This window comes from Lepidochelys kempii, chromosome 1, assembly GCF_965140285.1.
Source record: "Lepidochelys kempii isolate rLepKem1 chromosome 1, rLepKem1.hap1, whole genome shotgun sequence".
Taxonomy (NCBI): Eukaryota; Metazoa; Chordata; order Testudines; family Cheloniidae; genus Lepidochelys; species Lepidochelys kempii.
Genome location: NC_136380.1, coordinates 179,733,832 through 179,760,854, shown reverse-complemented (window position 1 = coordinate 179,760,854; position 27,023 = coordinate 179,733,832). Strand labels below are relative to the sequence as shown.

Genomic DNA, 27,023 nt, shown 5'->3' with positions numbered 1-27,023 from the left:
AATAATAATAGTACATTTGGTTTTTTGAACTGCACATCCAAATTAATCAGAGATTTTTTTATTCCTTTTTTTAGATTCCCATGGAAACCCTGTGTCACCAGAAGACCAAGTCAGCTTAGCCCAGCAGATTTCAGATGTTGTAAAACAGCCAGCTTTCATTGCTGGCATTGGTGCAGCCTGTTGGATTATTCTTATGGTCTTCAGCATCTGGTTATACCGCCACCGAAAGAAGCGAAATGGACTCACTAGTACTTATGCTGGTATCAGAAAAGGTGCCGAATTACAGCTCTTGATCTGTTAACTGTTGAATGCATATTTACTCGTCTTTTATAACTTTTTAATTAGAAAGATCTCGATCATCTCAGGCCCACTGAATACTTGGGGTGTGTCCATTGAATAATTAGATGGGCTTTGCATCAGATACCCCCAACAGAGAACACATGAAAATGTTGATAATGTAGTACTTGTGAATTTTCATTAAGAACCTTAATCAAAATACCCAGGCTTGCTTTTCATTTGTGTGTGTGTGTGAATGTAGTGCTGACAGCTGTCTATATGTTTACAGAATAGGGTAGCAGCAGGGAAAGTTTCCTCTTCCTGTGCCACATGGTTGACCTGAAAAAAGATTCAACTGGATGGTAGTTCAGTATTTTTTGAGTGCTTGCTCATGTCAGTTCCATTCTAGGTGTGTGTGCGCCTACATGCGCGGCTATCGGAGATAGCCATAGGGTTGGCTGTAGCACCTTCTTGAGTGCCATGCCCAGGCGTCGCTATATTAGGCGCCACCAGCCCTATGCCCTCTCAGTTCCTTCACCTATGGTGATTAGTTAGAGCACCTTTCCTTTGCCTCACAAGGGCGAAGGGTTCTTCTACTTCACTCTTTTAGCCTTAAGGCTTTGTAAATATTTTGTTTACAGTAGTTAATTAATACGTAGTTGTTAAGTAGTGTAGTTAGAGATAGAGTCCCAGCAGGGACTTTGCCCCAGGCAGGGCATGCCCTGGTCTCCGGGTTTTAAGCCCTGTTCTGAATGTAACAGGCCTGTGCCTGTTAGCGACCCCCATAGCAGCTGCCTCAAATGCTTGGGAGAATCACATGTGAAGGAGAAGCGTTGCTTCCGCATCTGTAAGAACTTTCGTCCGAGAACACAGAGTGAGACATCCATTTGAGGGCCCTCCTCAAGGAGGCTGCTGTCCACCCAGGTTCCAAGCTTTCCCAGCCAGACTCTGCCCTGAGTACGTTGGCCTCGGTACACAGCACAACCCCCACCACCGGACTCTACCCAGTATCTCTCCTGGTCACCAGTGCCTAAGAAGAGGTCGAAGAAAAATTACTCCCCAGCACTGAGCAAGATGGGCAAAGAACCCAGTTTTGACTGACAGCCAACACTGGAGCCACATGGGGACACTCCCTCGATGGAGCCTCCTAGTCCCCTGAGGGATCCGCCACCTACTCCAGGGAGTGGTAGGGGACCCAGACTGGTGGCAGTGCCAACGCCTTCCCAGGCTCTCCTGGCGCCCAGAAAGCAAAGGCCTCTACCAGTGCCGCCGGCACCAGGTGTGTCACAGGTCACGACAAAGGCTCCCACTGAGGGCGAGCCAGCTGTAAAGACCCTCCCAGGGGGCAGGGTAACGACACTGGTCTCCATAGACGAGAGAGCGCTTCCCATCTCTGTGCCCCAGGTCTCTGTCTTCTGTGGGACGTGCTATCTCACGAGCACCAGGCTCCTGGTCTCCACCCGCTTGATGTGGGTCTCCTAAAAGAAGGCACCAGTCACCATATCGCCGGCACCAATCATCCTCCTACCAGCTGCCTCCTTCCGCACAGATTCCTGCAGTGGGAGCAGTCTTGATCATGGTACCAATCCCCCTGGCCCTGGCACCAGTTCTCCTACTCGAGGCACCGGTCTCATGCAGAGACGGTTAGTCGTGAGACGCAAGTTTCGACAGCCCCTCCATGACCACTGGAAGGTATTTCCTCTGGTTCAGAAAGGGAATTCAGCCTTTCACTGCAACAGCCCTGGCGCAAGCGGGCACCTGAGGCTGCGTTGACCTCCACACTGCCATTGTGGCAGTAAAGCCAGTGGCTGGCGCAATGGCCCTATTGGAGTGCATGGGGCATGCCTGTGATGTCCATGCCTCAGTCAGTCCATTCCGTGGCCACCACCTCAGAGCAGCAACCAACAGCACTAGTGGCAGTGAGCTCAGTGCGGGTGACGCACTCAGAGGCCGGGGTAGAGGAGCAGCTGCCCACCCTGAAACCCTTTTCCCCCATGAGGGATGACCCCTCGGGACCTCCCCCAGTGACCCAGTTGTTGTCCTTGGATGAGGGGGTGGTGGGCCCCTCCCACGCCAGCCTACCAGACAATTTCAAAGAACATCAGGCCCTGGTTCATAGGGTGGCTACGAACTTGGGCTTGGAAGTGGAGGAGATGGCCAAACAGGTGGACAGCCTGTTCAATGAACTCTTCGGCTCTACCCCCGCCTGTGTTGCACTACCGGTACATGATGGGGTCCTAAAAATAGCAAAAGCCCATAGGCAAACTTCTTCCATCCCTCCCACTTCCAAGAGGGTCAAGAAAAAGTATTTTGTCCCAGCCAAAGGGTTTGAATATTTGTATACTCACCCTCCTCTAGGCTCGCTGGTTGTCTCGGTGGCTAACAAGAAGGACAGATGGGCAAACCCGTTCAACCCCCAAGAATAAAGAGGCCAAAAGGCTGGACCTTTTTGGGAGAAAGATTTATTCGACGGCCAGCCTTCAGTTCCAGGTGGCCAACCACCAGGCTGTCTTAGGGAGGTACCAATTCAACTTATGGGACTCCCTCCATAAATTCAAGGACTCAGCCCAGGAATTTGGGGCCCTGGTGCAGGAGGGTATGATGGCTCAAAGGTGCTCCCTCCAGATGGTATGGGACGCAGCCGTTTCAGCAGCTAGGGTGGTCTCATCAGCAGTGGTCATGAGGCATGGCTTCAGACTGCTGGCCTGTCCCAGGAGATGCAGGCCTCAATCCAGGATCTTCCCTTAAATGGGAATGGTCTCTTCATAGGACAGATTGACATGAGGCTGCATGGACTGACACTCGGGCCATCCTTTGCTCTCTGGGTCTGCATACGCTGTAGTCGGCGAGGAAGCAGTTCCAGCCACCCCTGCTGCCGAGGCCTTCACAGCCTTGACAGGGGAAGGCAAGGAGAAAGAATAGAGACAGGAATTTTGGTCATCATCGCCTTTCCTTCTCCCGCTCCCCTGTGCAACCCGGCCTGTCAAAGCCTCACGGGGGCCAGAAGCACTCATTTTGAGGGTGCACTTAAGAGTGATGCCGCAGTCAACTCCCCTGATCATCCGTCTCGTTCTTTCCTCAACCATCTTCGTCCCTACCATTCTGCCTGGTCGCGGGTCACCTTGGACCACTGAGTGCTAGAGATTGTATCTTGGGGCTACACCCTGCAATTCTGTGTCTCCTCTTCCCCTGTTCCTCTTTAGGGACCCTTATCACGAGCAACTCCTCATTCAAGAGTTCAAAATCCTCATGCAGCTGGGGCAGTGGAGGAGGTCCCCTGGGACATGAGGGGAAAAGGGTTCTACTCCCATTATTTACTAATTCCAAAAGCAAAAGCAGGCTGTAAGGCCCATTCTGGACCTGCGGCGCTTCAACAAATCACTCAAAAAGTTGAAGTTCTGCATGGTCTCCCTGACCTCCATCATCCTCTCCCTGGATCTGGGAGACTGGTACACTGCCCTCGATCTGAAGGATGCCTATTTCCATATCTCCATCTTCCAAGGTCACAGATGATTCCTCCGTTTTGTGACAGATGGGCACCATTTCCAGTTCACAGTGCTGCCATTTGGCCTCTTGTCTGCCCTGAGGGTGTTTACAATATGTATGCCACCAGTGGCCGCTTACCTCAGGCTTCGAGTGGTTCAGGACTACCCATATCACGATGACTGGCTCATCAAGGGCAGATCTGGGGAACAGGTGCAAAGGAGCCTCGATCTGATTCATTCCACCTGCCACGACCTGGGCCTGTTGGTAAATAAAAAGAAATCATCTAAAGGCCAGTGCAACGAAAAGCGTTCATTGGAGCGGTTCTTGATGCCACACAAGCCAGAGCCTTCCTTCCAGAGGTGCGTTTCCAGGCCATATCAGACATGATTTCCCACGTGAGACACTAGCCGCTCACCACTGCTCACACCTGCCTGCGGTTGTTGGGCCACATGGCCGCATGTATTTACGTGGTCCAGCATGTCCAGCTCCAGCCAATGCAAGCACGGTTGGCGTTGGTCTACATCGCCAACAGACACAATCTAGACTGGGTGGTCAGGGTGCCAGTTCACATCTGATCATCCCTGGATTGGTGGTTGAGCCCCGAATCAGTGTTGGAGGACGTTCCCTTTGCAGCCCTGCCCCATAGCTGACCCTGGTTTCTGATGCCTCAGACCTGGGCTAGGGAGCTCACCTGGGCGAGCTCAGCACGCAAGTCCACTGGTCACGGGACAATCTGTCGCTCCACATAAACGTCAGGGACCTCAAAGCGGTTCGCCTGGCCTGCCAGGCTTTCCTGCCTTATGTGAAGGGCAAGGTGGTACAAATCCTGATGGACAATCCTGCATAAATGTATTACATCAACAGACAGGGTGGAGCCAGGTCATCGGCCCTTTGCCACAAAGCTCTGTACCTGTGGGGCTTCTGTGTGTGGCATGCTGTCCATCTGGTGGCCACACATCTGCCTGGAGCCAAGAACATGGTAGCAGATCGCCTCAGCAGGACCTTCTCATCTTGCCACGAGTGGTTGCTCCACCCAGAGGTGGTCAGTGTGATCTTTCGGAGGTGAGGGAATCCCCAGGTGGATCTGTTCGAGTCCCATCAGAACTGGAAATGCCACGTGTTTTGCTTGTTCCAGGGATTGGACAGTGCATCCCCATCAGACGCCTTTCTGCTTCCATGGTGAGGGGCTCTGATGTATACCTTCCCACTGGTGCTGCTAATCCACAAGGTCCTTATGCAGATCAAACAGGACAAAGTGAAAGTGATCCTGATAGCTCCTGCGTGACCTCAGCAGCACTGGTTCGGCACGCTTATGGACCTTTCAGTAGCCGCTACCTCTCTGGTCGGACCCGCTGTCGCAGAACCCCGGGAGTCTTCTGCATGCGAACCTGGTGGCACCGCACTTGACAGTGTGCCTTCCGCATGGCTAAATGCGGAAGAACAGGAATACTCGGCCCAGGTCCAACAGGTCTTGTTGGGTAGCAGAAAGTCCTTCACCAGAGCAACCTACTCTTCCTACTCCAAGTGGAAGAGATTCAGGTGCTGGGCCTTGGACCGAAGTATCCGGGCTGAGCAGGCCTCACTGCAGGTGATCCTGGACTATCTTCTACACCTCAAGCTCCAGGGGTTGTCCCAGTTTTCAATCAAAGTCCACTTGGCCGCAACTTCGGCCATCCACTCTCCGTTCCAGGGCACATCGGTCTTTGCTCATGACATGGCCATCCGGTTTTTGAAAGGTCTGGAGCATCTCTATCCACACGTCAGGGATCCCATCCCTCCCTAGGACCTGAATCTCATACTGTTACGGTTCATGGATAAGGCTGTGTGTCTGTCACACAGGTCTCAGAAATCACAGATTTTGTGACTTTCCGTGACCTCCATGACTTCTGCAGTGGCTAGTGCAGCTGGCTCCAGGACTGCTGAGCCACTCAGGCAGTGGCTGCCCACTCGACTGGGGTGCAGGCTTCGTCAGCAGCCTTCCTGGTCCAGGTGCTGATTCAGGATATCTGCAGGGCCACTACCTGGTCATCTAGCCACACGTTTACATCTCATTATGTGCTCACCCAGCTTGAGACGATGCTGGCAGAGCTGTGTTGTAAGCCACATGACCATGAAGTCTGAACCCGCCACCAGGGATACTGCTTGTGAGTCACCTAGAATGGAATTGACGTGAGCAAACACTCCAAGAGTTAAAAACAGTTACCTACCTTTCGTAACTGTTGTTCTTCAAGATGTGTTGCTCATATCCATTACATGACCCACCCTCCTGCTACTCTGTCGGAGTTGATGGCAAGAAGGAACTGAGAGGGCATAGGGCCGGCAGTCCCTAATATACCGACGCATGAGCACAGCACTCAAGAGTATGCTACAGCCGACCCTATGGATACCGCTAAGGCAAAAATCTCTGACGGGTGCGCACATGGGCATGTGCACACCTAGAATGGAATGGACAAGAACAACATATCTCGAAGATCAACAGTTACGAAAGGTAGGAAACTGTTTTTTCATCCTAGTCAGTCAATTGCCCTCTGCTGAGAATGCTAACAACGTCAGTTATATGTGTTAGTTATAGAGTGCTTTTGTGCGTGCATGTTCCCCCACATTGTGGGTGAGAGGTAAGGTGGCTGTTTGAAGAAGCAGAATTGATGGAAATACATCTTCAAGAGTACTGCCTGCAGCCTGTATTCCAACTCACTGTACATCCAAAATGGCAGTATTGGCTCTAGCTTCCAGCCATGTTCACTTTCATGTTGTTGTTGTTGTTTATGTAGCATCATTAGGTGGGCACAGTGCTTTACAGTTGGACACTGTGACAGAAAATAAACAGAATACCTGTCCAGAAGATCTTCTGGCCTAGGCGTGTGATTTCCATTGACTTCAATAGGCTTTGGATTGATTGGTCCCTAAAGTTACAAGTAGGTACAATACAGTGCAATGCATTACAACTCAAAGCAGTGCCATTTAGGCAATTGCAGTCTAAAGGTCATGGAAGTTGTAATGCCTCTCTCAGAATAGGTGAGTTTCCGGTAGCTTTTTAATGGAAGAGAAGGAGGGCGCTGGATGTTAGATAATTAAAAGACTGAGCCAGGCCTCAAAGGTGGCATGAAAGTGGCACATTTAATTTATTGTTAAAGGTAGGCAAAAGATTGCATCTTCAGTCATTGCAGATGTGAATGTATGCTGGGGATGGGCAGGGAGGCAGATAACACAAACATATTTTTGAAAGATAGTAAATAAGTTATTGCTTTGAAAAAATAGTGATTAAGATGATCAGGCATATGGAAATGGTTTGAGGGGTGGGAGAAATCATATGTAAACACAGGCACGGTGGCCTCTAGCCTAAATACAAACATGGTCTTTTTTTTGAACACCTGTTTCTTACTGTCTTTGAGAAGAGATTGGCTACTATCATTTTAGAAATGGCTCTAGAGAAGAATTCTCTGTTTTCAGCAACACAGAGTCTTTGAGGGCTTCCATGCTATTAAAGCAATAGATTGATTGGCAAAATTTAGGCTTGGTAATTTCAATGGAGATGTAGCCATGGAAATGAGGGTTGAATTTCACCTTTGATTTTGTTTCTCTGAGAATGTTAAACTGTGAGAGAATTGTATGCCCTAATGTATGAACCTGCTCTTTTTTGTTTTACTAATAGCATGCTGCATACGGTCTTTCCACAAATGCTTTCAAACTAATATCACTATGCTGTTGGCTGAATTTAGGTTAAGGAAAAACCATAACAATATACATTTTAAAATAATAAAAATAATAATATTGGCATTTGGTGGTGTTCCAGTCTGTTGTGGATTATGAATTTCTGTAGAAATACCACATTTATAGTTCTCAGTACTTCGCAGAGGGGAAAAAAGCCTTTGATAGAAACGTTCAGAAAGGTAGGCCTCAAGTCTGTGTTACCAACTGCACTTGAAGTAAAACCAGCATCTTTGGAGAAATAGAAAGCATGAGATAATCTACCACTCTGCAGTATATTGTCATAAATGTTGAATGTGCACACTGAGTAATAGTGAACTTTATTAACTTTTTTTTTTTTTTTTTTTTTTAACATTTAGCTTCAGGCTTGACATCTGTTAAAATACTTCAGTACCCACACATTTACTTATTACACGAGCACTGCTAGGCACCCAGAACTGTTTATTAATGGAAGCTCTAAGAATTAAGTTGTTCTTTGGTTTGCTAGCTGTAAAGATTTCATTTAGTTTGACCTCTTTTCATCTGATCCTCAGTTCCCTAAAAACTAAGCTAGATTTAGTAGTTAGCTCACAGAAAAGTGATGACAAGGACTATTCATCTTTTTCTCTTGTCCTTGTGATTGCAAATTAATGTGGAGACATTTCGTTCTTCCTTGAATAGCTCTGGTTTTAAATGCACCTTTTTTTTTAAATGAAAGCTTGTTACTATGGCCCTGTATTTTTGAATGTAGCTAAATTACACTATGTGAAAAGGCCTAGCTGAAAGAAAACACAATAGAATTCCTGAGATAAAGACAGCTGTGCTACAAATTAAGCCTGCAACGGGCAAAAATGCTCAGAGGTTTTCCGGTTTTATTCAATGTCACGTGCTTGGAAATAAATTGGCTTAGGAAGCAAAAAACATACAGCACACTCTAACTAATACATTTGGGTCCCAAAGAAACTCTGTGAATTCTAAAAAGAGAATTGAAAAAAGACATCAGAACTATCTGCAATGTAAAATTTATATTAAGCTGTTTGAGCACCTAAATCTCTTATCCAGCACGTTATCTTCATATGGCAGGTCTGCTAACCAAATTCCCATCCTAAGATGTCTTTTAGTGAATATTCTATTGCATCTCTCATGTTTTTCTTTGTCTTCCTTGGAATCAAGAGGAAAACCTTAGCTTTTCTCTACCCATCAAGCATACAGAAACTATATGCCAGAATTCAACAGAAGGGGGAGTATGTCCTGTTGGGGAGAGTAGATGCTAGTGCACTACGCTTGCATTAGAAGCCTTATTGATTCAGTGAAGATTTATAGTGCAGTGAGAGTGAAGGTTTTCAAGGAGTGTTATTGTTCCATTGTTAACCTTTCCTGCTAAAGTCATGGGTTGAAAGGTAGAAAGGAGTTGCAATGGGAGTGCTAGCTCATGTAAATAGTGTGGGGGCGGGGGCGAAGGAATACATTATGATTTTTGTCTATTTCTTCCTTTTCCACAACAGCAAAACAATATTATATTACAGCTGTAACATATTGTAGTGCTGTTGTTATGATGAAGGGTGGGGCATTATTTGGTGAACATACACTAAAACAGTTATTTTGTAGTTCTCTTTGTTTCTTTAAAGGGCTATTGCTCCTTTATTGAATACTTAAGTGTTCCTATTAGTTCAGTGTAATGAGCATCTACTTACTGAACTGTAGATAAGATTCAAGTAAGATCCTGATAAAGCTTGTTAAAGAATTTATCATTCTGTGTTTTGAAATGATTAATAGTGTAGGACTTTTGTTTATATTAGGATTTCCAGCAAAACACAAGATATTAAACTGAGGGTCATTCAGAGGCTAAACCACATTCTGTTCCCCTCTTGAGTGTAGTAAAATGTTACACTTTTCCAAAATGGTACCTGTGAAGACAAGCTTCGTTCTGAAATTTGGTTTTATTCTTCTATCAGTATGACTGAACTACTGGGTTAGTTATTTGTTTTAAGTTCAGCTGTCTGTTTGATTTATACTAATGTGTATGTTTCCCTTTCTCTCTTCAGCTTAATAACCAATTTGTATTTTGTTTTGATTTTTCAGTCCCGTCTTTTACCTTCACACCAACAGGTATATATTTGCACTTTTCCCCCCTCCTTTGTTAGTTTGGCATGTATATGTGATACTGTTTCTGTTTTTCTGATATAACCAGCCCAGCTGTTCTGAAAACAAAATATTAACACAAATTATTTCTAGTGACAGGTATCATTGCAGTATTCTTTAAGATGAAGTAGTTTCCTTATTATTTTTCTTCCATGTATTTTAGAGATTATCACTGCTATGTGTAGTTGAGGTTTTGTCCATTTGTGGATGTCATTTCATATCCTGCAGTTTGACAGTGTATATAAGCCCACCCATAAACTTTCAGTTCTCACCAGATAACATGAGCTCCCATCTTGTAGTGTAGGGATCCAGTAGTGTTGACTCCCGCACTTAGAAGGTAGCCCATTAATGTTAAAGCGGCTACTTATTGGGGGGAGAAGGGGCAGAATTCCACACCAGAGGATCCTGACACAATATCAGGACCCTGGTCGCTACGTGGAAGGAAACCTCTGAATGGCATCTATTGCATATGCTGCAGAAAGAAATGTGGGTGAATCAATAGGGGATACTCTTTCCTCTAAACCAGTGTTGAACCAATGCTCCAGCATGATATTAGAAAGCATTATGTTGTAGGAGTTGCCAACTTTTTGGAAGAGGTGTAAAAGCAGTCTTTGATCATGGTCATTAATGATCTCAGAACATTTTGTTCATACTTATATTTACTTAATTCTGGTTTCCTAGCCAAATTTCAGCCTGGATAATTGTGTTTTGCCTCCCTAAATACCCCAGCCTCCCAGTGTCAACTGGCTGTGCCTTTCTTTGCTTCCTGTCCTGACCTATAATGTTGGCTGTACAGTGTTAACACTGATAGTTAAAAGAGGTTGCATTTCATGTGGAGAATAAGAAAGGATTTGAAATAATTCTCTTTCTTTCGTTCTCTCTCTCTCTCTTTTGGAATTTATAAAATATGCCTATCACATAGGCCCTGATCCAAAGCCCACTAAAGTCAATGGGAATCTTTCCACTGACTACAGTGGGCCTTAGATCAAGCCCATAGTCTTTGAGTACAAGTGCCACGTTTACAACAAAACATACAGTTTAACAACAGCTATTGAATAGCTACTCAGCCAGCCATTAAACTGTGTATACTCCCCTCAGCCATCTCCCTCAGACAAAGACCTGACTGAATACACAGGCCTTTATGCCTTACATGAGAGGTGTGTTCTGAGACTTAATGAGTTAGGGCTACATTCTTAGGCCTTGTCTACATGTCAAGTTTCTGCACAATAAAGCAGCTTTCTGCACTGTAACTCCCAAAGTGTACGCACTGCCAAGCCACTTAGTGCACAGAAACTGCTCAGTTGCAGCGCTGTAAAAAAGCCACCCTGATGAAAGGCATGCATCTTTCTGTGCCGGGGCTACAGCCCCATGGTGCCAGTGTAGACACCCTGGTTGATTACAGCACTGCGATTGGCCTCCAGGAGGTGTCCCACGATGCCTGTTCTCACCTCTCTGGTCATGGGTTTGAACTCTATTGCCCTGCACTCAGCTGACCAACTGTGAGCCCCATCCCTTAAATTCCTTGGGAATTTTGAAAGTTCCCTTCCTGTTTGCCCAGTGACGCGTGCAGTGGTTTCAGTGCATCTTTCCAGGTGGCCATGCCTGCTCCACAGGCGACCCCCACTTGGAGCAATGACGAGCTGCTGGACCTCATCAGCATTTGGGGAGAGGAGGCAGTCCAGTCCCAGCTGCACTCCAGCCTTAGGAATTATGATACCTACGGACAGATTTCACAAAGCATGCGGTTCAGGGTCAAAGTGAAGGAGCGGGAGGCAAACCGCCACCCCGGTGCTGCTCCTACGAGCTGCCGATTCTACAAAGAGCTGGACGCGATATTCGGCGGCGACCCCACCTCCACTGTGAATGCCACTGTGGATACTTCGGTGGCTTGTGTGCCAGCCGAGAGTGGACTGAGCCAGGAGGAGGAAATCTTCGACGATGATGTGGAGGGGGAGGGTACCTAGAGGCAGAGGACGACTCAGAGGTCAGAGATGCATGCAGCCAGGAGCTTTTCTCTATCCCGGAGGAGGCTAGCCAGTCACAGCTGTCAGAGTTTGGCAAAGTGGAAACAGGAGAGGAGGCTCCTGGTAAGTGGCTTTGATTTTGGGAATCGCTGAAGTGAGTTTTTATGGGTACCAGGAGGGTTGCAGAAAGCAGGCTCATGTCTGTATGGTGTGTATACCACCACATGCCTAGTCTGAGTGGCAGAACAGGGTGTTGACTGACTCCCTCACTTCATGGGAATCTGCCTCAGAGATCTCCACAAAACTCTTATGGAGACACTGGGCAAACCGCTGCCGCAGGTTCTTTGGCAGAGCTGCTTTGTTTCTTGCTCCATTAAGGGTAACTTTCTTGCGCTACTCTGCCATTGGTGGTGGTGGTGGACGAGGTGAAGGAACCATTGCTGCACACAGGCGAGCGGCATAAGGGCCAGGGCAGAAGCCTCAGTCTTGGAGAAGACCCTCCCCTGATTCGCTGCTCACCCTCAGCAACAAGATAATCTTCCATAATGAACACAGCCTGTGGAAAATGTGGGGACAGTAATGAGGCCCCCTCTACAGTGCTGGTTCTCCCCAAGAGCCATGTGCCCAGTGTACAGTACGGTCCTGGAAAAGTGATTTTCCCTTTCCCTGCGGTTACTCACCATTTTGGGGGTTTTGTGGCTCGTGTGCTTGCCTGGGGTCAGTCAGTTAGTGACAGGTATGTGAATAGTGGCTGTGTTTTAAATCACTGAATCAATAGTCGGTGTGTTGCAAACAATACTGCTTCTGTAAAACGTTGCATTTTGGCTTCACAGATACGACCTTAGGAGCCCAGCCTCCCTCTTTGTTACGACCGGCTGAACAGCGGCGCAGAATTAGAAAGCGGCCGTGAAAAACTAAAGAGGACTTCCTGTGTGATGTCATGATGCACTCTGCGTCCAAAAAACAACAATTGAAGGAGTGGCGGTACAGTGAGAAGAGGGACCGAAAGGAGAATGTGGTGTGCCAGAACAAAGCCATGGAGCGGTTTTTACACGTTATAAGCAAGCTCCAGGCGCTACTAGCACTGCAAACCGAGCAGCTCCACGCCCACCCTCCCCTACAGCAGCTGTCGCAGAACTCTTTCCCATGCGCCCCCCAGACACCGCCAACGCACTCTTATCAACCTCCTGGCTCCAGTCTGCACCCGTGGCGTTCCACAGTCCAGCACTGCAGACTCCCACTACACACTGCACTCAACACCCATCCCTCTGCAGTTTAGCCCTGCTGAAGTACAGTACCCACTGCACTGTACTCTAAAGGAGAAGATTGGATATGACACCTGAACATACACAAATCTTTAACCATTCCGGGACCTCTCCTCCTCCTGGAACCCTCCCTACTCCCATCCCCCTCAGTGCGTTTTTGTTTTTTTGTTTGTTTTGTGTTTTTTTCTTTGTCTCTCTTCTCCGGTTGTTGTTTTTAAATAAAATAATTGTTTTGGTTTGAAAGCAATCTTTATTCCATTAATTGAAAGCAAACAGAGCCCTGCAAAGCAACAGGCAATTTTCTTAAACCTTCACATTGCATCGTCGGCACCAGTCACAATCACCTCCTAGCATTGCAAGCACTGTACTCCTGAGCATAGCAACAAATATGAGTAGCTTTCAGCTTCAATTTGCTGCCTCAAGGCATCCCTGATTCTTATGGCCCCACACTGCGCCCCTCTAATAGCCCTGGTCTCTGGCTGTTCAAATTCAGCCTCCAGGTGCTGAGCCTCAGCAATCCAGCCCTGAGTGAAGCTTTCACCCTTTTCTTCACAAATATTATGGCGCGTACAGCACGCGGCTATAAGCATAGGAATATTGCTCCCATATAGGCAGCACCAGCAGGCCTTTAAATGGCCAAAAGCACACTCAACAGTCACTCTGCACTTGCTCAGCCTGTTGTTGAACTGCTCCTTGCTGCTGTCAAGGTGCCCTGAGAATGGCTTCATAAGCCACGGCATTAAGGTGCAGGCAGGGTCTCCCAGGATCACAACGGGCATTTCAACTTCCCCTATGGTGATCTTCTGGTCTGGGAAGAAAGTCACTGCTTGCAGCTTCCTGAACAGGCCTGTGTTCCGAAAGATGTGTGTGTCATGCACCTTTCCGGACCAGCCTGTGTTCATGTCTATGAAACACCCATGATGATCCACAAGCGCCTGGTGAACCATTGAGAAATATCCCTTCCAGTGAATGTACTCAGTGGCGAGGTGGTCTGGTGCCAGAATTGGAATATGCGTGCCATCTATCTCCCCTCCAAAGTTGGGGAAGCCCATTTGTGCAGAGCCATCCACAATGTCATGCACGTTGCCCAGAGTCACAGTCTTTTGGAGCAGGATGTGATAAATGGCCCTGCACACTTCCATCAACAGGAGTCCCACGGTCGACTTTCCCACTCCGAACTGGTTAGCAACCGATCAGTAGCAGTCTGGAGTAACCAGCTTCCACAGTGCAATCGCCATGCTCTTCTCCAACGGCAGGACAGCTCTCAATCTCGTGTCCTTGCGCCGCAGGGCTGGGGTGAGCTCATCACACAGTCTCACGAATGCGGCTTTTCTCATCCGAAAGTTCTGCAGCCACTGCTCATCATCCCAGACGTGCATGACGATGTGATCCCACCACTCAGTGCTTGTTTCCCAAGCCCAAAAGCTGTGTTCCACTGTGGTCAGCACCTCCGTCAATGCCACAAGCGATCTCGTGTTGTAGCTACTACATGTGGCGAGATCAATGTTGAACTGCTCTTGCCTTTGTAGTTTAAAGAATAGCTCCACTGCCACTTGTGATGTGTTAGTGAGAGCGAGCAGCATATTGGTCAACAGTGCGGGATCCATTCCTGCAGACCAAAGAGGCAGAGCACACAGTACACAAACTGTTGAAAGATGGCACCAAATGCAGATGGAAGCACAGGGGTTGCTGGGATGTGAAGCAATGCATCACGGGGCATTGGGACAAGACCCAGGATTCCCTGCGACCCCCTCCACCTTCCCACAAATCTTAGCGGCAGAAGAGGAAGAGATGCTCTGTGGGATAGCTGCCCAAAGTGCACCTCTTCAAATACCGCTGCAAGAGCCACAAGCATGAATATTGCGCAGGCAGCTGACAATGTGAACACACAACAGCGGTTTCCCTTCAGCACTCTCTGAGCGGCACTGTAACTCTGCCAGTGAAGACATACCCTTAGTTACATTGAGTAGTATCTTACATCACAACTAGTCCCACTGATTTCACTCACTACTCAACGTGAGGCTAGAACTGGCCCTTAATGTTTGCGCAGTCCTTGGACATCCAGAGTGGAAACACATGCAAATTATTATTATTTAATTAGCCTTACATACAATTTCTAGCACAATCACAGTGCAATATGCTACTGAACCTCTATGGTGTGTTTTAGATTAACTGATAGACATTTTTGCAGTTAGAAATCTAGACATTAAAAGAAAATATTAGAAAATATGGGTATTGCAAGTCATAGCTGCAAATTCAACAACGTAAGGGATTTAGAAGAAGAAATCTGAAATACACAATGTAAAAGATTTTTAAAAATCTTTCCTTTTTCTATACATTAGAGTCTCAATAGTTAGTTCTTTTCAATTTAAATGGTAACAGGCCTTTTTCTGTAGCATTACCTTTAGTAAAAGATTTACCTGTAGCATTGCCTGCTAAGGTTTTAATCCTGTTATTGTAATCACTGCAAGCATTTATCTCTCCCTTGCAGACTCCCAGCTTGGAGTTCTTTTAAAGAGCAGAATTTGGCTGCTTTTTTAAACACATTCCTAGTTAGGAAATGCATAGGTATAGAATCCATCAGAATTTGCAGTGAAGCTAATCTCTTTAACCCTTTGCCTAACCCACTGCAAACTTGAAAATGGCAAATTTATAGCTCTTGAAACTATTGATTTATGCCTCTTAAAAACTAACTTTTAACCATGATGCTTTCTGGAAAATACATGCCATTCATATCAACACACATTTAAAAAAATGAATCTGTATGCATTCTGGCTATATTCCTGTTTATTCTTAGGAAGTGTTAGTACAAAAATTTCCTGCTAATTTCAAACCAGTCAGACAAACTGATTTATGTATTACAATGAATAAATTAAAATTTTAGATTTAAAAAAGTATTAGAAAAAATCCAATTGTAAAATTTTAGAAAATAATACATTTATAAGGACTTTTTAAATATGCATGATGCCTAAGTAGAATACGGTGTCTGTCAGTAAAACATCACACTCCATTTGGCTTTTTATAAGGATGAACATCTGAAAATCACACAGATCTTTAGTACACTGTTAATGTGAAAATACAACATGAGATTTTGCAGTAGGTTGTGATATAATGAACCATCATTTACACTGGAAATAATGTCTGAGCTTCAAAATCTTGGTACCCGCTTAATGTTAGCAAGATGATGATAATGTACAATAAAGCTTTAACATCTTTAGCATCATCTATTCATTCATGAAATAAACAAAGTGACATAAATTCTTCCCTAGAGTAACTTGTTTGAAGTCAGTAGAGTTACATCAGGGATGAATTTAGCCTGATGCATTACACCATTCTTTTCCATGTCTGAGACACAACAATAATTAGGTAGAACTGACATATAAAGGTTTTGTGGGGCTTAAAGTAACACCAGTCAGGTGACCAATGTATCGCGTATGGATTTGCAAATGAAGGAATGACTGTTGAGAGAGTGAAACTCAGTATTAAAACTTAACCAATCAAAATTTAGAGATTTGGTTAGGAGGAAACAAAAAGAGATTTTACAGTGCTATTTAGAAAGTCCAATATGACTATTAAATTATTTTCTGTTTTTATCTCTTCATATTTTAGTAACCTATCAGAGAGGAGGAGAAGCTGTAAGCAGTGGAGGCAGGTAATGACATGGTTTATTTTGCAGACTACAAGTTGGATATAGATAAACTTAGATACATTGAGTACATTTATAAGTGATGGTATAATGACACATTTTAGGCATATAGGTCACTGATTTTACAGATTTCACTGAGAAGATATATGGCTTTTGAAATGTAGCTTTTGGTTCATTTTCAACATTAAATCTTAACCTTTTCAGTTGAGTTGCTTTGTTGATCTGTAGAAAAATGCACCCAAAAACAAACAGCAGAGGGAGCACTTTGACTTCAAAATACAAGGTTTACTGATTTAGCAGATGATTCAGGGAGTTAAAGTAATTAAACTGTGGCATTTATGAAGATTAAGAAATATAGCCGGTTCACAGATACCACAAAAGAAAAAAACATTCATGGGGAAAAACTTGCTGAAGACAGCAGCACACAAGGTGATTGTATTTAATCTTACAGTGAATGCAAAACAGTTAAATCATCACTTGTGAGAGAGAGAAATACATTGATGAAATAAAGAGAAATTGGTAGCTTATTAATAAATAATTCTTTGCTCTCAGAACCTAGTTCAGTTCCAGACTGAGGACATAACTGTAATGTGTTTGCCTGTTTTAGTTTATTGCCGAATGAATGTCAATGGAACACAAAATATCCCCAATTTCCTTCTATGTTTCTTCAGAGGACAGAGCAGCAGTGATGGCAGGGAGGCCATGTCATGCATGTGTCATTTCAATAACACAGCCTGTTTTTTAAATCATGCTCCAGCACACCTTTTCTCAGCATTAGAGTTAAGGTATTGTAGTGAGCCTTTAAATCTCAGCAAACATCTAGATAAATACATTCCCCTCCCTTCTGCTCCGGGCACTGCCCTGTAGTCCTTACCATGCACGAATGTACCAAAATGTGATAGAGATAAAGATTAGACATATGAAGACATGAAGATTAACATTCAGTTTTCTAATATTTTTGAATTGACAAGCCTGTAAATAACTATAGGCCAGATTGTGTGCTGCCCTTGCAGAGGGGTCCTCTCTTTTCCCTTGCATGACTGTTCAACACAATCGCAGTCCTTGCCCTCCCTATGCTAATAAATGTTATTGCATGCCTCTATAGAGCAAAGTAGCTAAAGAGCCATGGGGAGGAGGCAAGGCAGTGTCTCTTCTCCCTTCTGTACTGGCCTGCAGATCTGGTCTGGCACATCAGAGACTATTATGCACATATACACGTTCTGGGAGCAGCACTGAGGAACTGTGTTTCTGTATCATATACAATCTCCCTGACGCTGCCACTGGAGCAGTGTGGCTCTGTGCTGCCCCAGTTTGGTAGCTAAATGCCATAACCTAAAATCTCGCTCATAAAACCTTCCCCCTTTTAGGGCTAGAGGTGCATCATACTTATTTTGATATACGTTCATCTCATCAGTTCAGATTTTACAAGTGATCGAGCCAGGAAATCCTGTCTGTGCCATATGTTCATTTATTTTGCTCACCTGAGCATATAGTATGTTGCACAATACTTTGGAGCATAGGAAACACATTTGATCAATTTTTGAAGTTGTATAGTTTCTGGCATAAAATCTTTACAGACACGGTCCCCCACCCACCCACCCCGACTTACGCAATTGTTCCGTTACAGAAAGCCTTGCATAACTTGAATTTTGCATAAGTCGGAAATGTATACCCGTGCGTTAACGCAAAAATTTCCGCAAATCCTATTTCTGGCTTATGGAACTTTTTCCGTAAGTGAATTTGCGTAACCCGGGTCTTGCATAACCCAGGGAGCGTCTGTACTCTGAATTCCAAACCTTCAGGCTCAGACTCCCACTTTCCCTGCATAAAATATATTTTTAAGGCTTTTGGGAGGCTCAGCATCCTCCCCCATCCTATACAGTGTATAAAAGGTGCTGTCTTCTAACATTCAGAAATAAACGTAACTCAATTTCCAGTTTTAAAGGATTAATATATTTTAGTTAAAAAAGCATTATATCCAATATTTTCACAATAGATACCTATTTTTTCTGAACTCAATGACTGACTTTTGTGCTGTTTACAGTGGTAGCCATTAAAATTTGCCCATTAGGCCTGTGATAAATAGGTATGTTCCTTTTGTTTCTGAAGTCTTCCCCTCTAGTTCTGTATACCTACTGTAGGAAGTAATTTGAACACAGCAATGACTGAGATTACCTAACTTCAAATACTTATTTAGTTATTAGAAGCAATTGTCAGGTTTTTAAGGGTCACTACTGTTTGTGAAGCTTTGTAATATGCACAATGTTGTCAGAATTAAAAACAGTATGTGGGTTGGAGATTCAACAAAACATTCATCAAAGTTTATTTAGTGCTCACTAGAAAACCTGCAATAACTTGGAAACCATGCAACTGGAATATAAATCTTTTAGCTGATGACATGATATATCATCCAATATGCAGCCAACATACAGCAGTGCAGACTTGTGATCTGATTTTCAAAGGTGCTGAGCAGTCACAATTTCTGTGGACTTCAATAGGAGCTGCTTGTGTTTTTTGAGAAATTTTCCAATTTTTCAGTCAGAACACCCCTGTTTTTGTCATTGTTGTTTTCCCTCCTGCCTCTTCCTTTTTTTCCCTTCAACAATCCCCACTTCTTTTTGTTTTGCCATTTCCCCTCCCCATTTTTTCCATGCTGCCTCTGAAAATTGGGGAGAAATTGAAAAACCATACAGTTCAGTTTTCAGATTTTTGATGAAAAATCAGAAAACTTAATAAAATTCTAAATTTTCCACAGAAACATTCTTACCCTTTCTCAACAAGGCCTACTGTTTGTTAATACCCATATGATGATCAAAACATTGTGTTGGTTTCTCTCTTCTGTAATTTACCAAAGAATATCAGCACTTTATGGAAATGTCTGGGAATCATTCCATATACCAATTCTTCTTCTTCTTTCGTAAGGCAAGACAAGTGATTAGCAATGTTCAAAGAACTAAGTCCAGATTAGTGGACATATACCAATTAAAATATATGTTATAACAGAGATTATAGGTATGAATTGCCTAAACCTTTACTACTCACAGTGCAAACTTTTTAATGTTAGACAGCCTTTTGAGGAGAGCATAGGAATCAGTTTAATAACACTGTTCCTTAATTTATGAAATTACCATACTTTGTTTTTTAAAGACCAGGACTTCTAAACATCAGTGAACCTGCCCCTCAACCATGGCTAGCAGATACATGGCCCAACACTGGGAACAACCACAATGACTGCTCCATCAACTGCTGCACCTCAGCCAATGGAAACAGTGATAGCAACCTCACAACGTACAGTCGACCAGGTTAGATACTTTTACTAGTTAACAAGAAGCCTGAATTCTTACAACCAGTCTCATTCATACTTCTACAGAGTTACAGTTTTTGTCCCTTATTATGCATGTTGTAGCAGACTGTGTCCAGAGTTTCATCCAACTGAGGATAGGCCATAAAATGCTATGTGTTGGTGTGACAGCTATGGTATTTGGCCCAGAGGTTGATCCTGGGGTCCTCTAGAGATAAAAGCATGAGCTTTTTGAGCTAAAGAGCCAAGACTCTGTAGCTAGCGGCAGTAACAACTTGTACTGGCATGGAGGAGGACCTGTTTTCACCAGTAGATTACAATACCACATATAATTTTACACTTTGTGTTACGTGCCAGCACAGTTCATTCTGTGTAGCTGCTAAACCTGGTTTGGCTGATTTTCAAGATGGTTTTATTAGCCCAGTTCCTCTTGCTGCTACTCCTATGTTTGTCCTCCAAGTTGCCTCTCCATTATGGTGCCCCCAAAATCACTACACCTTAAACACAAGCTAAATGGGTCTATTAATTGATACAAACCTGGTTTAGTCCATGGAAGACCTAAACTAGGTATGAATGAACTCATTCTAAACCAGGGGTTCCCAAATTTGGTTTGTGGCTTGTTCAGGGTAAGCCCCTGGAGGGCCGTGAGATGCTTTGTTTACCTGAGCGTCCGCAGGTACGGCTGCTCGCAGCTCCCAATGGCCACAGTTCACCGTTCTGGCCAATGGGAGATGCGGGAAGCGGCACGGGCTGGGCCACCACTTCCCGCAGCTCCCATTGGCCGGGAACAGGGAACCGCGGCCACTGGGAGCTGCGAGTGGCTGTACCTGCGGACACTCAGGTAAACAAAGTGTCTTGTGGCCCGCCAGGGGCTTACCCTGAACAAGCCGCGAACCAAGTTTGGGAACCCCTGTTCTAAACAAATAAGAAACAACTTGAATTAGCTCCCCAAATTCAGACTGAACTCAACATTTCTTGTTTTTGAAAAGTCCAAATACATTTAATTTTTGGTGCAGATCTGCACGTCCTAATATTGGCTAGGACCATAGGTAGAAATGCCAACGTGTTACTGGAGAGGTTTTCATGCGTATTCCTGGCTGATGAGAAACAAGAAATGCCTTATCATATCAAAGTCTGCTCATATGAAATTTCCAGTCTACTTTTGCACATTCAAACCTTTTCTTGTTCACTCACTGCTAGGCCAAACTCCTTCATTTGGGTGACTGGGTGTTGTATTTTTTGTTTGTTTGTTTGTCTGTAAAGATTATATTATAGAGAACAACTAATTCTGTTGAATCTGAAAAGCAAAATATAAAAGCAGGGATAAATTGAGGCTCTTGGGAGCAAGGGCAGCACAAGGAGGGCAACAAAAGGATGTCAGTAGCTGAACACTTTAGAGGGAGACATTATGGGTGAATAATGCCTCCTGTTCTCCTGTGGTGCACGCTGGGTGGACTACACTGCAAAGCAGCACTTGCTACACATTTTTAAAAAAAAATGGAACTGACAATCTCTGATCCAATTAGTGCTTGCCAGTGAGTCAGAAGTGGGAATCTTGGGCCACTTCCCTACCCAAGTAGGCACATCCCTCTTTGGGCATGGAGCACTGCCAGTAACCCTGGTTGGCCTTCACTGTTTGCATTCCCCATCACTTTGCAGTCAGGTTATGACTGCCTGCAATGTGGAAGCATTGCAGAGACATGGTGTTCCCTCTAAGTCAAATGTAATTACTGCAAGGACAGCCATAAACTGATGATGGTCATTCATTTAGTCCAATATACAGGGGCTAGTACCAGATGCTTCAGAGGAAGGTATGAGATTTCTAATTAGAGACTTGTGGAATAATGTGCACATGGATTACGTTATTATAAGTAGCTAGATAGGAAGGGGATTTCTGATAATAGAGGGTTCTTTAATCTAGCAGACAAAGTCATAACAAGGTCCAATGGCTGGAAGATGAAGCTAGACAAATTAAGACTAGAAATAAGGCACACATTTTTAATAGTGAGGGTAATAAGCACTGGAACAATTGACTGAGGAATGTGATGGATTCTCTATCACTTTATCGTTAAATCACAGTTATCTCTCTAAATCTAAATCTTTCTAAAATATATGCTTTAGCTCAACTGGAAGTTATGGGCTTGATGCAGGAATCATTTGGTGAAATTCTATGGCCTTTGTTATACAGGAGGTCAGAACTGATTATCATAATGATCCCTTCTGGTCTTAATATCTATGAATCTTCTTAACCCCTTAAGTTTGTAGTTGTCTTATGCCCTGAAGCACAAAGGCTTATGTCTCTTATATATATATAAAAATGTAACTAATTACCCATGTATATTTCTAATATAATCTTATAAGTGTAGTACTGAATAGGAACCTTACTTTATAGGGACAGCTTCTTTGTAAAAGTAGTGAGGAATATAAAATTCACATTTGATAAAATACATTTTCTGTTATATAGGGAAGCTGACATTTGTACAGATAGATACTTTCTAGGAAGACATCCTGATAGGTATAGTTTATGAATGGACCTACAGTAGTATGTACTATATTAATTATTGCCCTTCACAAAAAAATCAGATCCAGCAGAAGAAGAAAGCAACTACAAATATTTTTTAGAATGCCCTTAAAAGAAAATCAAAATAGAGGAGGAGGCATGAGTAATAAAGGATATACGGGAAGGTAACGAAGGAGGCATAAGAAGGCAGAAGTTGCATGAAGAGGAGGAAAGAATGGCAGTATTGCTCTAAGTGATCATGAAAAAAAGTAAAGGGAAAGGCAAAAATGAAAAGATATAAGTAACAAAAGTCAAGAAGTTGAAGAGTATGTAGAGTGATAAATAACAGCTCCATGTGAAAGAAAAATAAATCAAAGGGTAATTTTTTTAAAAAAAATTGAAGCTGAAGGACATGAAGTTTGCAGTGAATAAGTTGTATGTAATGCCATGTAGTGCTCACATCCCTTAACCATTACAATGGGAATGAATGATTTTATTTTTGTATTTTACTGCCTTTACACAGAAAAGTTTTCCTGAAAGAAGTGTAAATGTTAGAAAATGTTTTGGAAAAGTTTACATTTTCATTTCATAGACTCTAGAGGCTAAATCCCAAAATACTTACTTAATTTTTTACTCACTATTTTGGCTGGAGTTTGCCCTGACTAAGGACATTGGGATTCGTCCCTAGGTTACCATGCAGCATTTATATTTCGTTAAAAAAGAGCAACTATCTTCTTGGTAATTATGTAATTATCATTACATATACAAATTGGTAAATGATAACACACATTAATGGTCATTCTGTGCTGGTTTCCTAATAACCCCATATATACAGGTCTGCTAACTCTGTTACTAGCACTCAACACCCTTCTGGTGGATTGGATATAGAGGGGAAACAAATGCTATGAAAGTAATGTCTATGCTAGTCACAGGGAAGCACATGGGGTTCCTGAAGGACAAGTATGCTGACCCAGCATTTAATACCAGAGCTGTGTTCTAGAATTGTGGTTAGAATGTCAGCACAAGCCTGGTAACTGTGAGACAGTCCCTGAGAACTAACTTCTTGGCAAGGTAACTACTAGGAGGGTGAATTCACTTTTATTTATACTGAATAAAGTGCCGGAGGCAATAGTATGTATGATTAATAAGACCTAAAGTAATTATGATTAGCATGTTCTGCAACCCTTCCAAGAATGCTTTCCTATCTTTTTCTTTGAAGCTCACACATGTTGTTGTGCTAGAATCCAGTATTCTATTGAAGTCTTCCTAAACAGGTTCTGAGACCCCTTTCACACTGTACTGTATCTCTTCATTAATTATTTCTATCTCTGTAAAGCCATTGTTTTTTAAAAAAAAACATGCTCAGAAGAATCCATAAATAGCTCTTTTTCTTTTTCTGAAGTCTGACAGGGTTTAAAATGTTGTGAGTTGAATGCGGACATGAGACAGTTGTTTTGTATTTTTGCTCCAACTCTCAAGTGTTTTTATTTAAACACACAAATTGTCCTAAGTATGCTCAATTGTGTTTTTAATTATTAAGATGCCAAAATTGTTTTGAGAATATTGCCCAAAAATTAATATGTTTATATTGCCAACCTAAGAGCAACAGAAAAGATATAAACATTATTGTAGGGACAAATTTAGTAAAACTGAATTTATAGAGAAGCCAAACAGAGGAGTTTACTTTGGATCTGGAGAATTGTATAACATGGAGAAATAGGTGAGAACTAGCAAAATTTTCTGAACCCATGTTTTTGTACAGTAACCTAAAAGGTAAATAAAGTTCAATAGGTTATTTATTTATAAGTTATATTATTACAACCCCATTTCTGCTTCACAGAATCAGGTCATATAGTTGTGCACAAAAATATTTGTAAAGCTTATTGCACATGAAGATATAGCGAGTAACTGAACAGAATGACCTTTTCTTTTTCCTTCCCCCTGTGGTTAGCTGATTGTATAGCAAATTACAACAACCAGCTGGAAAGCAAGCAAACAAACCTGATGCTGCCTGAGTCAACTGTTTATGGTGATGTGGACTTGAGCAACAAAATCAATGAAATGAAAACCTTCAATAGCCCAAATCTAAAGGATGGAAGATTTGTCAACCAACCTGGGCAGCCCACTCCTTATGCAACCACTCAGCTCATCCAGTCAAGCATCAGCAATAATGTTAACAGCAGCAGTGGGGATACAAATGAGAAACACTGGAAACCCTCTGTTCAGCAAAAACAAGAGGTTGCACCTGTACAGTACAACATTATGGAGCAAAACAAATTAAACAAAGGTGAAGAGCTTTTAGCTTTTTTACTCTTGTTTATTCATCAGATGATCGTCAGCCTTCTGGTGGTGGGAGTCCAAAGCTTGTCAGGACTAGTAAACGTAAACCTCTGTGGTGCTTCTAGGCTTTTTCCTTTGTAGATTTAGAAATTCCCAGTAACCAGTGTCAAAGAGTTAATTAGCACTACAATAACCTTCAAAGATTGAATTTATTATCACAAATAACTAGCTGCAACTTTAAAGAGAATTAAATAAAATATATTTTCATGTGGCTTTGTGATTAATTTAAATTTAATAGTAGGTGCTTAATTGGTTAGGACAGAGAATAAAATATCTTTTATTCATAAGACCAATGCATGGTAGTCACATTATATTCTACCTTAAATTTTAAATAGATCAACATTCTTTATCAGTTGTGGATGGAGGCAGGCTAATTAAATCTACATCTTCATGTAAACAAATGGAATTTTTGCACATCAAGCTGTGTAAAATTATATTGTGTTGTACACTGGGGACAGAAATGGACCAATCCAATTAATTTTAGCTTTATACCTAGCAAGCCTCCAACTCACATGTTCAGAGGGAATGCTATGGAAAAAAATTATGGATACTAAATTTCCTTTGTTCTGACTGCAGTTTGTGGGTTCAGAAGCTAAAAATAAATCGATTTCAGTGTAAACTTGAAACATCAGAATGTACTTTTGTGGCCTTAGGGGCACGTTTCTCCAATGTGATGTGTGGGGACTTGGAAGAAATAGGTATGTGATTTCTTGCTAATCTTCAGGCTACCGTGCGACCTGCTTTAATAACCTGATTTGCAAAGCAGTGCCCCTAGGAACTGGATCCATTCTAACTGTGAACTTTTTGAACAGATCGTTGTAACTTGTATGATCACATAGTGATATTGAAAAGATGTCTAGCAAAAAGACACGTTTCATTACAGAAGGTTGATTTCATCTGTTTCCTACCTGACCTACTTACGCACAGAGTAGTTGAGAGGGCCGTATAAAATGTGATACCGCCTTTTGACATAACCAAGTCAAAGGGAAAATTCAGTTTTTTTCTGGCTCCAAGCTGTCGTGTGAGGGGTTTTATCTTTTTGTAATTATGCGTATGCACTCACTTTTCTGTGGTGACCTCATGTATTACATTTCAGTTTCAGAATTAAAATGTTTGGATTTTACTACCAAGAAGACATTGTCTCTTTCAGATGGTATATATTACAGCTTCACATTTTCTAGCATATTGTGCTATGAAAAGACCCCATTAAAGCATTGTCCGCTGACAGTCATATATACATATTTCAGTGTTGATTTATTGTTTATCCTCTGTGTAAACAGACATGGAATGCAGGGCTTCATCATGAAGTGTGGAATGCAGCTAGACTACAGAATACATTCTGGTGTGGGATTTATGATTTTGCTCCTATTTTTCTCCCCATGCTTACATTATCAAAAGCATGTCTGCAGCAGATGGGGACTGGATTCTTAGCTACTCTGTGTGGGGGTTTTTATGAGTCAATAGTCTGATCTTGGATTTCTTATTTCCTAAGTCAAAATCATCTCGCTGACAATTTTACCTATAGCTTTTATAATGAGAAATAACCATTTCGATGAGTTCCATGCTGTGCTTCATTGTCAGTACTTTATGTCCAATGGTTCTGTTTATGTCTTTATTTTATTTGGTCTATGAAGAGCAACTCATCTCCTTGCTAGTCTTCTGTAAATTATACACACTTCTTAAGCAAGAAAACATTATATTGTCTGATGAACATTTTATCCCTGAGAAATGTTTGTAGCTGTGATTGCCAAATCTAGCATTTAAAAATAAAATCCCTGTAATTAAATGTTCATCCAAACCTTTAGAATTGGATAGGCCAGTTATTGTAGCTGTTAATAGTAAATACTGTTTCAGCACTATCTGGCAGTCTTCCTGGATACTATAGAGACATTGGACCATGTTCTCTGCTGTAAATTGACTTCAGTGGAATTTGGCCCTTGTAGGGTTAAACTCACTTCCACGCAGAAATATGGCATAAAGCTCGGTATGCTTTGAGACTTGAGTAGGGCATAGGCACTGTGCCTAGGGTTGAATTTCACCCTAAGTGTATGTCTAACTGCAATTGGACAACTGCAGCTGGCCCATGCCAGCTGATTTGGGCTCACAGGGCTTGGGTTAAGGGGCTGCAGCCTGAGCTCTGGCACCTTCACGCCTCACAGGGTCCTAGAGCCTACTAGCTTGAGCACAAACATCAACACTGCAATTAAACAGTCCCTTAGCACAAGCCCAAGTCAGCTTGCAAAGGCCAGGTACAGATGTCCAGTTGCAGTGCAGACATATCCTTAATGACCATGGACCTTTTCTTGGTGTAGCTACTGAGTTGCCCTAAAACTCTGGAGACCTGTGGGTAATAGAAATTAAAGGAAAAGACAGGAGCAAAACAAATATGGGGAGGGTTAAAAGATTTCTCCCCCAC

The 27,023-nt window shown here is 43.0% G+C and overlaps 1 protein-coding gene across 1 annotated transcript in view; it reads left to right on the top strand.

The window, feature by feature from the left end:
- The window catches only part of ROBO1 (roundabout guidance receptor 1), a 440,486-nt gene that overhangs the window by 385,469 nt on the left and 27,994 nt on the right, over positions 1-27,023 (top strand). Inside the window, exons 18-22 of the mRNA XM_078847927.1 lie at positions 75-272; positions 9,532-9,558; positions 16,430-16,472; positions 19,614-19,768; positions 24,219-24,554. Of these exons, the coding sequence (XP_078704053.1) occupies positions 75-272; positions 9,532-9,558; positions 16,430-16,472; positions 19,614-19,768; positions 24,219-24,554 (759 nt within the window). The remainder of the gene's footprint in view (positions 1-74; positions 273-9,531; positions 9,559-16,429; positions 16,473-19,613; positions 19,769-24,218; positions 24,555-27,023) is intronic.